At 35.8% G+C, this 18,470-nt stretch overlaps 1 protein-coding gene across 2 annotated transcripts in view; it reads left to right on the top strand.

The window, feature by feature from the left end:
* SDCCAG8 (SHH signaling and ciliogenesis regulator SDCCAG8) overlaps positions 1 to 18,470 on the top strand; it is a 104,363-nt gene that overhangs the window by 55,136 nt on the left and 30,757 nt on the right. For both annotated transcript variants that reach the window (XR_009277439.1, XM_058836911.1), the window contains exons 14-16: positions 2,511 to 2,638; positions 4,754 to 4,862; positions 11,433 to 11,564. Coding sequence is in view for 1 of the 2 variants with exons in the window: in XM_058836911.1 (XP_058692894.1) it covers positions 2,511 to 2,638; positions 4,754 to 4,862; positions 11,433 to 11,564 (369 nt within the window). In the remaining variant the exon portion in view is untranslated. The remainder of the gene's footprint in view (positions 1 to 2,510; positions 2,639 to 4,753; positions 4,863 to 11,432; positions 11,565 to 18,470) is intronic.

The raw sequence follows: 18,470 nt of genomic DNA, 5'->3' as shown, positions 1-18,470 counted from the left end.
GTCAAAGCTTCTAGAACTCCTGCAGTATTTGTTGGTTGTAGCAGGAAAGTTACCACTAGATCCTGAAATCTCTTGAGCTGCCTTCTGCATGTTCTATACTTTCTTTTTCTTCTCCATATGTGTGTTGGAGAAATTTTCTGTTGGAGGGCAGGGAGATTGAATTTAGAGAGGAGGTTCAACTCAAGATGTGGATGAAGGACTTGCCACTCCATTTAGACAGATTTGGCTCCAGGATATTTTTTTCACTCCGGAGCAATTATAAGCACCCCAGATACTGCTCTGTGTGGCATTGGATATGTTTTAATTCCAAAATTTTCTAAATTCTAAGGAGCTGTTTTACTGTGTAAGAATTACCTGTGTTTTCCTAGTTTTACAACTGAGCTTTTATTCGCTGTACAAATTCATCTTCAACTGCCCCATACACACTTCAGCCATAAGGCACTCACCACACATCTATGGTTTCTGAGCTCCTGCTAGCTTGCTCTATGCAGTATGTGACACAGGTGAGTGGCTCTTTTGGATAGGTCCCCTACATAGGAGAGTGTTTCTGGTGGCAGTGGATTCTCCATTTATTTTGAACTTGCTGGTTAGCATGTATTCGTCAGGAGGGGCCCTAGCGATGAGGAATGGACCTTCACAGGTTTGCCTTGGTAGCTTGAGCTGTGTAGCTTGCTGCATGCTGAAGGTTACCCCCAGCAGAAAGCCAGCCAGCCAGCTGTGTACCAGATGACTGCACAGCACCCAACTGCATACAGCCATCTCACATGAGAACTATTAAATAAAATACTGCTACTGACACTTTCTTTAGCTGAAAGTGTCAGAGAAATGTGAGAGATGCTGGTGGCTTGTTTTTCCTTTAGTTTTTTGAGCAATCCGGTGCTTATAACAACTTTCTGAAGATAAAAAAAAAAATGTAAAATAAAGGGGTTTGCACAGACTGGTTTCCAGCAAATATGGGAAAAATATTCTTAATAATACTTTCCATATTCGAAGCTTGGGAATGGGAGCATCACTCTTTAGGATAGCCCCAATATGATTACAAAGCAATTCTGAGAGTGATGTGATAAAGTGCCGTTCAATATATGAAATTTCCTTTTAAAATGTGCTTTGTTTCCTTAACGCTCTAATATTTTTGTGATCTAAACATATTTGCTGTCTTACCTCAGAAGAAACTGCCTGTGGTTTCCAAGGGAGTTTTGCCTAAGGTAGGGCCTGAAACATCAGGACCAGGAATTAGTGTAATGTGACCCACCATTTGTATTGCTTTGGGGTAAATTTGAGAGAGAAGATTTAACATTGTGTGTGTCATGCTGTGATATTGCAATATCTCGGATGGGTTATTAGGCACCAATCCAAAGGTTAAGTGCAGCAACCACATGAGATGTGGCTTTATCCTTACATGATCTGTTCCTGTGTTCTGTTTTGTAGTCCTTTGAAATAGGTACTATCCCTAGAATAAAACGTGTTTATAAGACTTTTTTAAATCCTATCTCAACCTATAAAATGTCATTTCAGTAGAAATGTGTTTCCTCGTGTCATTTGAAATCTAGAAATCAATCTTTGTATGTGTGAACTCACTGATGTTTTAAATGTGGATCCTAATGTTCACCAGATAAATATTCACGACGTTTGGGAAAGTTTAGATCTGAATTTGCAGTGCAGGATCTTTTCTAATTTGTATGCATGTATCTTTTTGGGGTTTTATTTTCCATGCTCTTTTTGCTTGGCTTGCATTAAATAAAATGCTTCAATGGAGTGTGGTAGTCTAGCATTTGTTTTGCCTCAGGAGTGGATTGCCCCATCTTGCATATCTGGTCAAGTAAATTGCTCTCTTGCCTGCATACTTCAATAATAGTACTGGGCTTTAGACCTTCCTGTACAACCCCCGCAGTGAGCAGAACCACAAGGGGCTGGGCCTGTGTGGTGCTAGCAGTCTACTCTAATGTAATGGATGCATTCATCTCCTATTTACATAAATTAATAGTTAAAACTTGTTTGGTTGCTTAAGAAAACTCATTAAGCTTTCAGAGTAGCTGTATCATGAGCACTGTGAAATTGCTCCCATTGACTTATCTCCTGCTGATTCATTGGGAACCAGTCCATCTCAGGGTCAGATCCCTAAGCTTCATTGCAGAATTAAACAAATAGCATTTAAAAGAAAATGCAAATAATATGTTCAGTGCAAAGTGAATGCTGGTAAGCTTCCTTATAAAAAAGAGTCATGTTTAAATTTTTTTAAAATAAAATCCTATTTTTGTCTGCAGGGCCAATTTTCTCTCAGGAAATAAATCATACTTTTAATCCATTTTCTACTAGTCACTGGAGAATGTTTGACATTGTAAGAGAAAGGTCAGTTTGTATAACCTGAAGTGGGAGGACAATGTCTAATGTGAAAAGCTCGGCCAGATTTTTGTTATTGTTATTTGAATGTTCTGCTTTACCCTTTTAATTTATCCTCTTCAGTATATGATTTCTACTTTTCTTTATTTCCTATTTGGTTTTTTTTATAGATTGGAGAAAGAGAGCATTCAGCACAGCATTAGCAATGAAGCAAAGGCCCGAGCCCTTCAGGCCCAGCAAAGAGAGCAGGAGCTGACACAGAAGATGCAGCAAATGGAGGCCCAGCATGAGAAAACTGGTAGGTGGTAGGGAAAGATTAGAGCCTGGGCACTCACTCACAAGCCAGGCCCACGCCTTACTGTGAAATGACATCAGGAACACCTGTAACCTTTGGCTGGCCGAAGGGAGCAGATGCTAACTACACCGGAGATTCCGAATTACATATTAGTTAGCGTTTAAAAGAGAAAATGGAAAGTATTGCCCACTGTCTGTTGATTTCAGAGTGCTGCTCTCACATCTGCTGCACCATCTGGATTATGAGTTTATTTACCTGTGTTCAAGAAACGTAAAGCTGAGAGAGACCACAACAAAGTAGAAAAACAAAGGGCTTGTTTTTGGCTGGATTTTCAGGCACACATGTTATATAAAGAAAATAGCATCAGAAGCTCTGCGGGAAATGTTCTGAGCTTACAGTTAAAGTCTCCTGAATAGCATTGAACAGTTCCCACAGTACACACATTATAGCTACTCTAAAAGCTTAATGAGTTTGCTTCGGCATCCAAACTGGAGAAAAGCTTTAGCCATTAATCGGTTCTTAATTCACTGTCGCAGCTGGATGTAATTCACTGGCTCCAAATTGATATGTTCCTTTATTTAATCTTTGCAGCCTCAAACATTTTTAGCATTACCATGTGCACCCCCCGCCCCCATCCTCAATTGAGAAGAAAGATGTTTAATCCCTTGCGTATTTCAGGTTCTCATAATATGAGACTTCATTGCATTGATTTAGCCCATCAATAACATCTAACTTTAATCTTGTAGTAAAACAGGTTTTCCAAACAAACAAAAATGTGCTTTTTGTATTATGAAGTACTATGGCAACAATATTAATAGAGGTCCATATTATAAATAAACAAAAAAAAAAGAAAAGGAATTTTCAAGAGGTGAAATCTGTAACCCATGAGCATGGAAAGGAGGAGGGGTTTCAGCTGTTAAAGAACGTGATATACTTATGTGTTTAACAAAATACCATGTTTACCCACTAGTCATGCAATACTTTCAGGAAAACTGTATAACATATATTAATTATAAGGAGTGTTGAATAATACGGAAGGTAGCAGGCATGTTTCTATCTGCTGTTCAATTTTCCATCTTTTTTGGTATTATCACAGTGCTAGAGGACCTTACCATGTATTCAGGGAATGCAAACAGCTACATTATGGCTGCTGCTGTCTACACTCTAGGAGAAGAAAAGAAGCTCTCAGAATCATTTTTTCTTCCTTTAGCCAGCACATCTGCATATGAACATGTGTAATTTTGCACAAGAGAAATGTAATTTACCCTCCTGATGCATAAATTGTCCCAGTATACAACAATGAAACAATATTATGTCTGGGTCTGTTTTATCTATCTCTAGTAGGATTAGAGGGAATTGAAAATTATAGTAATTTATAATGTATATAAAGAAAACCTTGTTTATTATGACCCTGCACACATACAAGGAATTTGGGTAAGAGTGGTTATGCTTTCACTGATTTTAAAAGCAGAAATCAAGAAACATCATTTTGCAGTATCTTCCTTTTGAAATAATAAAGATACCTGGATTCTAGGTCATGAGTTTAGGTGCAGTCCAAACTGATAGTAGCTGAAAATTACTTTACAAAATGGTTTCATTTCAACTGTCCCTGGGCAGTAAGTCTAAATCCTGTCATTTAAGAATAAAAAATTACAATTTTCATGGTAAGGTCAGGACACAGTAAATAAAAGAACTGCTGTTTTAAGGAGATACTGAAATGAGTCTACAGTGCGAGCATTTGGGTTGCTGGTGTATCCTCTGCACCAGTTGAGGAAGCAAAAGTCTGCTAAAACATGGCTTGCCAATTTTATTCCTCCTAGAAATGTCAGTGAACTTCTAGCTATGAAGCAAGCCCACCAGATTAGATATCTAGTCTTCACAGTGATTCTTCTCTTACAAGACCAGATTCAGTGGCAACATTGCTTTAACACTTCAGCTAATTCTGACATAGAGCCTTAATTTGGTAAGTGATGATGTCCAAGTAGCTGAAGTTTAAAAAGCATTTCAAAACTAGAATGAACTATAAGAAAGAAATTAGGAATATATAAAATTGTTTCTATGTTATCTATACATTTATATAGTTGTTATTTTATAGTATCATAATTTTATGGTTTCTAGTAGAAGAACTGGATTCATTGCTGGCCTCCCAGAATACATTCATAGCAAAATTAAAGGAAGAATGTTTTGTGTTGGCAAGGAAGTTGGAACAAATGTCAGAAAAATACAGGTTAGTATATTTTTCTTAACCTGACACTTTTAATAATGGGACATGCTTCTTTATTTTTTGATTTGTATTTTAATATTTATTATTTTTCATTTTTTCCAGGTATTATATATCATACTAATGTAATATATGCCCCTTAAGAATTCAGTATAATAAATGCCCCTTAAGATTATGTTTCTGACTATCAATTCCAATTTCTTGGACAATTCCAATGTGAAAATTTAATAGTATTTTCTTCCTGGTGTTCATATTCTTAATATTAAGAATAGAAAATTGTTTAAAAAGCTACAATTTAAGTTTATCTGAAGTTATATGAAAAATGCTAAAAATTCAGTGATCTGTTGTTCAAAACTATTCTCATTTTAATTATTTACTTAAGCTCCTTTCACAGTACTACAATACACACTGAATATTGTCTATAAAATAATTGTCCTCAAAATTGCATTTTACTGATACCCTGATTCTGCTGCTTGTTATCAATCAACAGCAGATCTAAAATCAAAGCCATTAAAACCTGGGAGAAGTAATAATTTATAGAAATACAAAGCTATGGAGATGTCTATTCAAAAGTTCTGTAAGACAGAACTATCTTCTAAATAAAATGTGAATTTTGTAGTTCTTCAGCAGCAAATAATTTTGTGTGAAAATAGCAAATAGATAAAATTTGTTTTCAAGAGAGGATTCTTCTTCTGCTGGGTGTATTTAATCATCCTCTTGAGGTACTGTAAAAGAGGCAACACTCACTCAGGGAGAGAGCTTGTTTACCCCAGTACCCTCTTCCTAGGAATGGTCAAAGGGGAATGATTTAAGTAGATGACAGACATATACATATATATATATGTGTGTGTGTGTGTGTGTAATAAATAAAATAAATTATGCTTCCCATGGATACTTCCTCCACTGCCCATCCTACTTCCCCCTGAATATGAAGTGTTGACTAGCTGTTAAGTGGCTGAAGTTGAGAGATGAATCCCATCCAGAGTGTTTGGGGAGGAAATAAGAAACTTGAGGGACTGTAAGCAATCTTCCCATTGTGAGGGTTACTTGAAAGAGAAGCAAACAGAATTTTTCCTCTGAAAAAGCAGAGCTCTTCTGCTGAAGTAATGCAAAATCTAAATGGATTCAAATCATATTATTATTCCAGCAATAAAAAAGCACACAGACTTTGTTGCTAGAGCTCACAGTCACAGACTAGTAACTGTAAAGGATGAAGGAAAGACAGAAAACATACTGTGAAAACACATTATTCTCTGAAAATAAATACTAGAGATTGCCAAGTGTTTCTCCACCTAGCAGCATTAGCTGACTTTGTCAAGGACCTGAAAATGGGAAAAGGAGCCCTCTTGCATCTCCGGGAAGTGATATTTTTTACACAAGACGCTAAGGAAGAATGCATGAAAGTGGTTTTGAGAAGTGGTCCTAAAATAGCTTGAGCTTGCCTTCATTGGAGTAGGAGCTGCTGCAGTCAGTAGCAGGGATAGAGAAATAGGTAGAGACAAAAAATAGAAGATAAAAATGAGAACAGCAAGGTGGAAGTGGAGATGGTGGAAAATGACAGACTAATATAGATGTCTTCACTAAGTGATCAGGAGATCAGATGCAGAAAATTATTTTAGCCAAGTTCTAAATGCATGATCGTCATGTATCTCTCAGTAGCACCTCTCTGAATTGCAATCTTCAGCTCATTGTCACTGAATGTGGCGTAAAACCGCATTCTGGGACAGAATACTGTAGTTTTGTCTTCTAGAAAAAAGCAATAATTTGGGAAAGATTTTCTAACTTAGTTCTTATGTGCATTAATAAAAGCAGATCACAAAGCAGCAGTGTGCCCTATTTTCGCAGAAAATATTTTTCCATTTTTTCCATATTTTTGACCTTAGTCAGAATTCCTCCTGAATTTTGGACTGCATGTGTATTTTCTTGCTGTACTTCTAGAGTCCTTATGCCTTAATTTCCATGGGTTTAAGAAATTACTATATGCTACCAATACCATTATTTAATTGGTGGAACACTCAAGCTCTTTCAAAAACAGATGCAGTAGTAAGTTTATTTAAATTTTATTTGGTTTGGTAAGAAGAACCCATTTATAATAAGAGGCATTTCAAATTTATCTGTGACAGCTACATATCTCTACAATTTCAGTGGAATACATCTGAATGGCACATATATTTTTATATTTAATGCAGGTTTTCTGAGAAATCTAAAGCTGAAGTTTTTGTGTTTGTATGTAAGCTGGAACCATTTTTTGAGCTAGTCCCTACACAGAAAGGCGTCAGAAAGACAATGTCAGACGAATTATAAACCCCTCAAGCTGTGCAGAAAGAAGATAGTGTCTGTGAAGGTTTCCGTATGCATAGGCATGTTTAAAAAATATAGTCCTTTGTTGATTTCTTCTCTGTTTCTCTCTTGTTTTGTTCTTTTTTTTCCTCTGATTGTCACTCTCTGAGTTTCTAGGTTGTAGATTAATGGTTAACACTACCCACTGTGTATTTGTGATTTGCGTTTTGTAATTAAGGGGAACAATGGGAGTCCATTGGGTCTCGTTATATATAATGGTTGGTTTAATTTGTTTCACTTCTATCTTGTTAATTGTAAATTGATCATTAAGATTTGAATTCTAATCTGTCACCAGGGTTGTGAGTATTGAAGCTAGAGCAATGATCCTGGTTTTAATCACTGATGATGAGAAACAAATTTTATAATTTTGGTACATATTGCAGTTCATATATTTTAACACTGTATTTTATGGTGTTATAAATATTGTTAAATGACTTTTAGTGTAGTTTTACTGTTTGGACTATAATGTATAAATTATATTACTGGTTTGGCAACAGTAGGCGTCCAACTGTGTGAGTTTAATTGAAGTAAAGAACACTTACCCGGCTGAACTATTCTTCTGCATATTTGGTTGACCGCAGTTGTTGCACTCAATACGAGGAGTGAAATGTTTGTTGAAGGTAGCTGTATGAAGATAGGGACCAGTCTGTCTGAAGGTGTAATCATTAAAATTAGATGCAACAATACTGCATCAGCAGAAAATATTTTAGAGTGTGTATTTAATTTCTCTGCAAATAAACAACTGGTTTTAAGAGCAGGAAAAGGCAGTGTTGAAAAAGCACTGAAATGCAAAACCTAGTTCAGAGGAGTAAAGACAGCATTGCCACCTCAGTGTTCAAAAATCAGCTCATCCTAAACATACCCTAAGGTTGACTTAGAATTGTGATGATTGAACATTTCCTCATTTTATTGCCTTTGTATTTAAGTGATTTGGAGGCTAACCTCTTTGGGTTTTTTTTCCCAGATTCTTCCAGCAAAGATGGTAGATAATACTATAGTGATTTTTAAATGGAAGTTGAGGTCGTTAAGTGGATCCAGAAGTATAGAGGGGTTTTTGTTGCTATTGTTTGCTCTTGCCCCCATCAATTATTTTTGATACAGTGACAAGTAAATGAGATCTGGCCAAATCTATTATACATCCGATTACAAGCATGCATTTTATATTTTCATGTGATGTTGTAGCTTTGCTCTGTGGAGTTTCAAAGTAACAGTGGTTTCATACAGGTCATTTGAGTGTATCAGATCTTAGAAGCATGCACAGATCCATGACTGCCTGACTTGTGGGGCCAGCCTGAGTCTGCAGAAGTGCCCCTTCCTGCTGAGTTCAACTCTGATGACAGCACTCCAAATGCCTGCATGCTTCAGTTTCTACTGAATCCACCACAGCTTATTGCTCAGACTGTTTGACCCAGAGTAGCTCTGGTTGAGCAACATCAGCACATCCATGCTGTGTCCTTTAGTTGTGAGGGATCCATCAGACACAGTGATTAGTGCATAGATTTCTCTAATTTGCCTCTGTCCCCAGCATCACGAGTGAACTATCTCTGAAGTTCAGCACTGTGTGCTTTGACACTTACTCCCCTCTCTTTTCCTGCTGTGATACCTTGGGAGCAGAGTTGTTCAGGAGCATTTACACAGGACTGGTCCTGCCTCTGGCTGGGTAGAATTCCTACTCCTGTATGAATGTGCTATAGCATTCAGTACAGTTATCAGGCTTATTACTATTATGATTTCTTTGAGTTTTTTTTTTTAACCCAACAATGTGTGAAGTTATTTAAATATCACATAGAATTAGCCGTCTTATCTTAATGTTTGGAAACTGAGGTGGATGAAAGGTGTGTTTAACGATGCAGAGGGAATCGTTGACAAATGATGATGGAAGACTCTTGGTATGCAATATTGTTTTGGACTAGTGTTCTCTCTTTAATGCCAGCACACATGAACCTTTTAACATGGACGTAACCATTCTGTCCTTAATATGTGCTGTCCTTCAAAACTTCAGTGCCATTAAATACTTGAGTCTTGGTGGTCAAACTCTTAGATAGTTACATGGAGAGGGCATTGTGTAAATAATGTCATAATTAGAATTTTTTTTTCTCTGTGTTTAACTGTAATTAAAAGATTAAAGATGTTTCAGGAGAAGACAACACTTAAAACGTGCTTCAAAGCATCAGGCATTTAGAGCTCTATTCTAGAGATTGGAGATTATGATACTCATGTTTGTAATTAATTCATTACTTACTATTGTTTCATTAATTATAATTTTCAGTAGTGTTTTGGTCTTGGTTGATTGGAATTGCTTGATCTTTCCAGAAAGACTTTGGACACCTTCAAGTGTGATGGAGATTAATAAATCTTTGTAAAACTTACAGAATTTTATCACCTTGAAAGTTGCTTCTGCTGTTTCCATTAATGAGACAGTCACATATAAATACAGAAAAAGAAACAGGACCTCCCAGTTGGGAAACCCTACAAATGTGATAATTTAAAATATTCCTACATGGCAAATGCTATTGCTGAATTTTACTGGCAAAAAAGGAATGCGGAATTGAATTTACTCCTGTGTCAGGTCTCTTTGAGCTGCTCTGCAGTGAACCAAACCTTTGCTTTTATCCACTGGTTGTCTGTCTTACAGTATCAGTATCAAGTACAGACTGCATTCACATTGTGTGGTAACAGTTGGTCCAGCTGGCAATGCTTTGTTAATGCTGACATTTAAGTTACTAGTATTTCTATAAAATCATTGGTGGAAAAATTCAGTTCCTGCTACCTTCCTCTAACATCCTGCCCACTATTATGCACCCATCCAGGAAACTCGTGTGCACTGAAGTTTGATGTACAAATCTATCAGCACAATTCTGATGTATTTGTGTTTGATCTTCCTTAATAGAGCTGTAACTCTCAATCTAAATTCAATTATATACAGTCTCGCTCCAAAGTTTCCCTTGCTAAGTTTTTTTAGCTTCACAGATGATACCATGCATTGTTCTCTATTTAAACATGAAAAGATCATGTTGTCATTTCTAGATTTGACTTGTCAATGTAACAACATGTTTTTGAAAGAGGGCTATTCCTTCCTCCCTGCACTTTGTTGTGTTTTTCAGAATGTCAGTTGTTGATGCATTCTGTAACAGCCAGGAAGGTAAAGTATCTTTCTGCTGTAATTGCAGCATATTTAAGTTTATGATTTAAAGATATATCTGAAGCTTTTTAACCTTGAGGTATGGAGTGGCAGATGCCATAAATTTTCTTGCTTTTGATTTGTACTTTCTGATGGTATAGCAGATTCTGACATGTTCTCATTAACCTTTTCCAAAGAGTTAAAATTGTACAAGTGCATAATGTATATTTTATCACAATTTAATCTGAGGTCTTTTCCTGATATTAAGAAACAGCTCATGCCTGTTTCTCCATGGGCTGATGGTTAGAGATGTAGCAAGTAGCAGTCCCAGGTCATTCATGGATCTGGTGTCTCTGCTCACCCGTGAAGAATAAGAATTGCTTAGAAGTGACTAATATTCTTAAAGGCTGTGCTGATTTTTATGTAGATTATGTAGATTAGATGTGCCTGTATGATTTGTCCCTTGTTTCTTAAAGTTTTGTTAATTCTCCTCTTAGTGAGGCTTTGGTTTTTGGTTGGGTTTGGGTGTTTTTTGTGGGGGAAGGGTTTATGGAATTTTGTTGTTGATTTTTTTTTAATCTGTGCAATGTTATTTTAGACATAGGACATTACTAAAGTTTCTAAAACAGTACTACTATTGAGAGTTCAACCTGCAAACTGTTAAGAGTTCAACCTATAAAGCAGAGTAAAGGTTGAACAAGGTTTTAGTAGCTGTTTTTTTTAACTAAATGTTATTTTTTCTAGTAAAGAGGTTAAAATTTGCTTTCAGAATGTTAGCCAAATTCTTGCTTAACAAGTATAAATTTACATTTATTGATCTTATTTAACGCCAATGCATAAATAGGCATGCCTATTTAAATTAGGCTGAAATTAGCATAGCCAACCTATAACTGAGTGATTTCCAGTGGCATGTTTAGAAGATATCCATCAGTATTGTATTATTTTGTTTTAAGATTATATGAAACAGCATTCTGTTTCAGTACGTTCTAGTAATAGCTTGTTTATGCATTACATATATATGTATGAAATTTTATAAATGCTGAAGCCACATATTGATGGCTCACGGCAGGATGAAATCTGACAACATCCATCATCGCTTTGTTTTACTTCTGTAGATCTGAAGTCAACCAGCTTAGTCAGGAAAAAGAGTATCTTCATGGCAGATTGGAGAAGATGCAGAAACGGAATGATGAATTGGACCAACAGTGTATCCAGCATGGGAGAATGCATGAGAGAATGAAGTCAAGGTAGGAGGTCCTGTTAATGTCAGTATGTGATACGCTCAACTGTACCAGTTATGTTGTGTAAACATAAAAATGACGCAAGGTTGTGTGGAAGTAATATTCTTTCCTTATGAAATGACCACTCCTTTCCCCTCCCCAATCAAACATTCTGTCAAGTTGGTTTTTTTAACATCTTTTGCTTGTGCCATTTTGGATAAATAAAAGGAAAGCTTGAACAACATAGTCTTCCAAAGAATTTAAACCTAGTACATATGTGTGTGGGCTGCTTTGGCTGTTCTCTGCTCTAACTTGTATGAATAGTCTTACCACATTAAAAAAAAAGAGGGGGGGAGCTGGGGAGAAAAGAGGGAGGAGGTTATTCAGTGATGTGAACATAGACTACAGATAAGGGTTCCATTATGCCATGTAATAGTTGTATTTTTGGGGTTTGCAATCATTTAACTTGTATAAACAGACAAATCTTTCTGAAAATCATAGTAACCAGAGAAATACTGACAATTTTCAGGCACCACTAGCCTTTCAGAGAAGCAGTGACTTCCTCAGGATGAGCTGGGGGCAGCTGCAGCAAGACCAGTATGAAATATTTCCACCAATATCAATTGACTCTTCCGGCCCGAGTATCCAGACTGATAATGGCTTGTGCTGTGATATGGATTAGACTTCCACAAAGATCACTGTGGAGTCTTTTAATTTTGGTTCCAGAAAGTTCATCTGTGCTTTCTTGTTCTGTTTTCCACTCTACATTAAGTGTAACAGGCAATTGAGGGAGTTTCAATGTGCTTGTGGAGGTAGAAGATGAAGTAGAGGAGGCTGAGAGGGAACTCTGCAAGTCCAGTCATCCTGGCTACCTCTTGTCAGTAGTCAAAGGCAAAATGCATTTTAACTCATTGTGTTTAACTTTATTTGGACTAGACAGCCCTTACTGGGAAAAATTCTGTTTGCTTTTTTTCATCATTGACCACCTGAGAGGAGTAGAGCTTGCATGTATTAAAGCAGCCAGTCCTGTACACTCACTTCTTTATAGTATTGATTTTTTTTCTGCCATCTCTTTATTCACTGTCTATAATCATCTTTCTTGCGAGCACTTAATGTGTTCATTTCAGTTATCCAGAACCACTTCTTTCCTCTTTCAGATTTCTGTCAGTACCTCATCCTGTTTTGCTGTAACCTTGTATAGTCATCATCATTTATAGCAGAGAGAACAAAGAAACTCAAAATGCTGCAACTGCATCCCTAACCTGTGTAACCACACCATCTTTCCATTTATCTCACCTCCCTTTTGATTTCTTTAGTTGTGGTGGATTCTTACCATATGTAGGATTGAGGATTTGAGGTTACATTCAGGAGAAAAAAAATTCCCCCTCTTTTTCCTCCTAGCTGCTCTTCTGTAGAATTATGAGTATTCACTATAATTTAAAAGTGCTTTGCAAATTTTTAGGGTAACCCTTCCTCTCTCTATTTTTATAAATAAAATGGATCTGCTGGAAAATGTTGCTCGTTCTCTGCTGCAGCAGCAATGATTATACACTAGAAAAGACTGAAAGCATTAATCCAGAACACAGAAGTGGTTTGAAAGCAGAGTGGTCATGCTGCAGGCAATGCCTTACCTTCTGCTGCTGTTTTGCAGACAATAGAGAAAATAGGGCAGTAATAGCATTTGTCTAATTTAATATTTTAGAATATATAAATATGGCAGAGATTATCGGGAGTTCTAAACATGAACAGTACCAGCAGTTTAAGAGATGGCTCTTTTAACATATTTGTAGTTGTCATCTTGCAGTCTATTAATTTAAAATCCAGTTAATAAGTGACAAGACTGATACTCTAAACTGCTTTAAAATGTCAGTGTAATCTAATTTTAATTTCCATGTGAAAACTGTAATAGATTTTCAGGATTAATTCCCAAATGTTGTAAATTGGTCATAAAGGTTATGAATCTAGGTGAAGAAAAGCAGAAGGAATAGCTACTCCAACAAATAAATCTCCCAGTTCCATATATTTATGTTGAAGGATTTCCACTAAATAAAAAGAGTACTTTTTCTCATCTGATTTTGAAAATAGAGATCTCACTATACTATTTAGTAAAAGCAGAACAATAAATAATAATAATGTATTTTTCCTCAGATTTTCATCCATCACTTAGATACTAATAATCTCAGCAAAATACTGTTGATGATGTTACTTCTTAACACATTTATTTCTCCTTTGTACGCAGCTACGAATAGCAGTGGTCTTTTTACAACACAGTCCCACAAAGTGCATTCTGACCTAATTTTCTAGCTGCTGTTATTCTGGATCTTCTGAAAATTTCTTGTATTAAAATGATTTTGGCTAAACTTGGGATCCAACATTTGCATTTTAATAATGAGGTACTGTGATATTTGTCTGAGAAGAAATCTCTGTTTGTATTTGTTTTATCCCGGGACAGTATGACAGGCCCTGATATAACTGTTTTGTGGAAGAAGTAATACTAATTGATCGGTCAGAATTTCTTCTGGAGCAAAAGTGTTTTGGCAGTCATAATAGTTGCACTCCTGAAAGTGAACAAGTCTTTTGGTGCCATTCCTATCTCTATGTGAATAAGTGCTGCAAATGTAATGTTTAAATGTTTAAGTCCAAACTTAAATAAACAAATTTCTAAGAAAGAGATTGCTTTAGATTGCAGTTATTAAACAGGATGTGGAATCAGCCTTTTCAGTGTAATGGAAATATCCAGTCTTTTCAGTGTGTTTTTACTCAGTGAAATATGGCATTAAAGAATTAGATGTCCATCTTAAATGGAACAGTTGTCACATGCTACTGAGGCGAACTTGATTTGAAAGATATACAGTTTGCAGGACTAAGGTGACATGTTAAAAGTCCAGTTGGAGTTGGTCATCATGTGTAACTTCATGGATATGAATCTTGCAGAAATAAGTTCCTGTCTGTTATGTAGCAGAGTCTATTTTTATAAATTTTCAACCTCGAAGCAAACTGTGTTATTAAATTCTTCAAATTCCTTTTCTGTAGATTTGGGTTCATAGTAGAAATTAGCTGATAACAGAAAGTACAGATTTTCTTATAAGGCAGCTGGAAAGGTAGAGACTAGCCAAGAATAAAAAGATTATGCAGCAAAACTAAAAGCAAAACTATTTTTGGGGGTTTTTTTTGGTGTCCCACTCTACATAATTTGAATAGATTCCAGATGAAGTAAAATCCAAAGCCAAATTAATTTGCTACGCATAAAGTTGGTTCATTCTTTCCTTAATCTCTTTCCGAACTGAATTCCCAGGCATGCATTTTCACCTCTGTAGTTAGACCAGTTCTGTAAATGCAGATCCACTTTTTCACATGCTCTTTTCTCTTCCAATTTGAAGAGTAAGAAGAAAACAACAAGAACCTGCCCAGATCTATTATTGTTTGAACATATTTATAAGTATTATTTTCCCAAGCTGCCATGGGTCAGGATTTCATCAGGCTGTTTAAGCTTTCCCTGAACTCATTCTTAACTTACCGTTACAAGGTTCAATTATGGCTTTACTTTTCTGCATCTGTTCTTCTCATAAAACAAGCATTTGATTGTAAGTTAGCTATTTAGAGGATTACTTCTGTGGACAGCCAGTGTCTAAAATGGGAAGCATTTAATTATATAACATAGCTCTTTTCTGTGTACTTTCCTGTTGAAGACCCAGCTGATATGTGGAAAGACAGCAAACATGGAATAGTTCTTCAGGTGGGAGAAGAAAATCCTAGGCAATTTCTTTCTTTTTTTCAAGATCAGCCAGACATGCCTTTACCTCTCAAGCAGTTAAAAGCAAAAAAAAGCATTTGGACAGTAATTTATATGAAATATAAAGTGCTTTTAAAATCTTTCAAATGAAACAAAAATTTAGAAGCTTCTAATGAGTTTCTTTCTAAACATTTTTCCAAAGTTCAGCATATGGAATGTTGGACTACGAATTTTCTCTCAGATTTTGTGGTTACAATTGATACTACTGTCATTTTTGCTGTATTGTGTGTTATCAATGTCCAATCTGTATAACATTAACATTAATAATACATTTTATGAAAATTTGTGTGGGGCTTTTTGTTGTGGTAGATTTTTGGCGGTGACATGGTTAGATGTATTTCTACTGTATTTTTGCTAGCTAAAGTTAAAAAGAAGAGCCTGCAGGACTGGCAGTTTGGGGCAGATGTGTGTCTATTCCTTAGGCATCAGTGGTTGTAAGTTAACTATAAAAATGTTACAACCATCTGTGTAACAAGACGGCAGAGATCTGCTCTCGCCTGTTACTATAAATAAGAAGGAGATTTGTTTGACTTCATAGACATTGGATTTATAAAGACTCTATGTGTCAAATTGTAACTACGTGCCATGTTGCTGAGATGTGTCTGCAGCCAACTACCTGGGGTGTCTTCCCCTTCAGACATTCTAGTGTAGTGCAGCAACTGTGCAGAAATGTCTGTATAGCACAACATGTGACAAATTATATTTGTTTTCTACCTATGGCAAAATGTATGATTTTTATGGATAAGCTTATCTGGAATGATAACTAAAATGGATCTTTAAACTGACCATTCCAGTGAAAATGTGATACTCAGTTTGACAAGGATTTTAAAGGCTTTTTTTCCACCATGAAATTTATTTTTTTGTTTTGTTACTAAGTGGTAGTATATGCAAGATCATGTATGCTTGAGAGAACACACATCTATGAGAATTGAGATGTATCTAGAGAGGACACACCAGCATTTTCAAATATCTGCTACGTAAAATCACAATAGCTAGTTTGCTGTCACTATTATACTTCTGAATAGAGATTTTTGATTTCTTGGCAAATCTTCAGTAGAACAACTGATTAAATTTATTTCTTGATAACTGGAGCAACCAAGTTGCATTGGAAATTTTACATTTTCTCCCTAAAACTCTAGTACTTTTTTGTGTGTATGTGTGTTTGCAAGAAATAATGACAGATGGAAGAAGTTAGGTTATGTCATTACCTAAAAACCTTTATTTTTTTCCTGTCCAGTTCATTCTCAGTTAAATACTTTGTCTTCCTTATTCTACTGTTAGATTAGTATATTTCTTTAAAGTGACAGTGAAGTAATTTTTGCTGTATTTTATTGGACCCATCATCTGTTTTGTGATGCAATCATAGATTAAAAATGCACTGTCTTGTGGGTTTATAGTTTTAAATGCATTAATTTTAAAATTGAAAGTAGAGATAAGCATATATAGTGTCCATAGAATCTTTGATATTAGAGATATAAAGATACATTGTCTCAATCTCTAAAGAGCAGTGTGCTGCACTTTTTCCTGAGCATCATTACTCATGCCCACATATCTTTGGCGTGATTTTGCTGTAACAGGATAGCTGTAGCAATTGGAGATACATAATTGTTTGTGCAGCCCTTCATGCAAGGAGTTTGTAAAAACTTTGTGGTCACGGTGTGTTAGCATTGTGGTGCAGGCAGATTAAATTCTCAGCTCTGTCCAGACCTTAAGGTTGTCACAATTACTAAATTTTTTTATTACTATTTAATAGACTCATATTTTAGATTGAGAAATGTATACTCCAGAGAACTTTTATTAGGAGATAATTAATGGCTGAGGTATACACACGTACACAGATATAGAAGTTGCAAATCCTGTAAGAGTCTGAATGTGTATTTGGCTTTTGTTTAATACTGCGGCGTTTGCTCACAGTTACATTCTTTTGAATAGAATTTGTATGTTCAGAAACTCTCCCTCCCTATTCCTCTGCTGTTCACCATTTGTCTATTTACTATATATCTTTTTAACTATTTTTTCTCTTTCTCAGTTGAAATAGATGTCTATATATAGTGTGGTATAAATACATCTATTATTTATGCTTTTCTTTGTACTATATTCCCATTCAAAATAGTTAAGAAATTATATATGTTAATAAGACCCCAAACACTGTTTCTAAAGATTTATTCCCCAACTACCTAAACAGCAGACACACAAAGCAAAAATTTTCATAGTTGTTAGAAAAATTGAAGTATACAAAGAGTGAAATACAAGATTTTCATAAAATGCTGCAAAATTGTGTGCAAATAAGTTCCCAGCCTTAAGAAGCAAATAAGAAGCAGAGGGGAACATCCTACCCAATTTCCAGAGGGATATTTAGGGAACTTAATAATGTTCTGTAAGATGTATTCTAGGTCACAGAGTACTGTGTTCATCTGTTTCCAAGTATGTGTATCTAAAATATATGTACCTATATACATAGTTTATACAAACATATATTTCTTCAAGAATATATTGAGCTCCTTTGTAGGCCTCGCCGTTCCAATTTGGACAACTGTTTCCACTGATCTTTTCATTGGAATCCTTCTTATTTTTGGTCTGAATTAATTTCTGTTTGGTTTATACCTACTTGTCTTTGAGCCAAAATTTGGACAAGTAGTTCTTCAAAAGAATCTGCACTGGTAATGCAAGTAATTGTAGACAACAGATGTATCTATTCAGTCCTACTTCTGGTTATAAGTAAAGCCTTCCTCCTTTGTTCTTCTTTTTGCAATAAGCTCTTCATCACCTTGGTGTTCTGATTGTTGATCGTCTTTTAAATATGGGCAGTAAAAATTGTCTTGGGTCTTGGACGGGGATATTTGAATATATTTGTATATATAGAATTGAGATATTTACTAGAAATTCCTTGACTGATGAATCCTACAGTTACATTTGCCTTTTTGATAGCTGCACTAAGAAGTGCATCCAGGACCTCTTTCTCCCAAGTAAATTCAAGTTTTCAGCGGAGACTTTTGCTTTGAACTGAGAATGCTCTGAGTATATAGTGTAAGACTTTCATCCCGTGTCTGCTGTTTCAATCTTCTGAGTCATCTATTTCTTTCTGTGCTGTATCCCAGACTTTCTCAAAGTTGATCACATCTCCAAAATTTATCAGCCCA

This window comes from Poecile atricapillus, chromosome 3 (assembly GCF_030490865.1).
Source record: "Poecile atricapillus isolate bPoeAtr1 chromosome 3, bPoeAtr1.hap1, whole genome shotgun sequence".
NCBI lineage: Eukaryota > Metazoa > Chordata > Aves > Passeriformes > Paridae > Poecile > Poecile atricapillus.
This window is presented reverse-complemented; position numbering and strand designations above follow the sequence as displayed.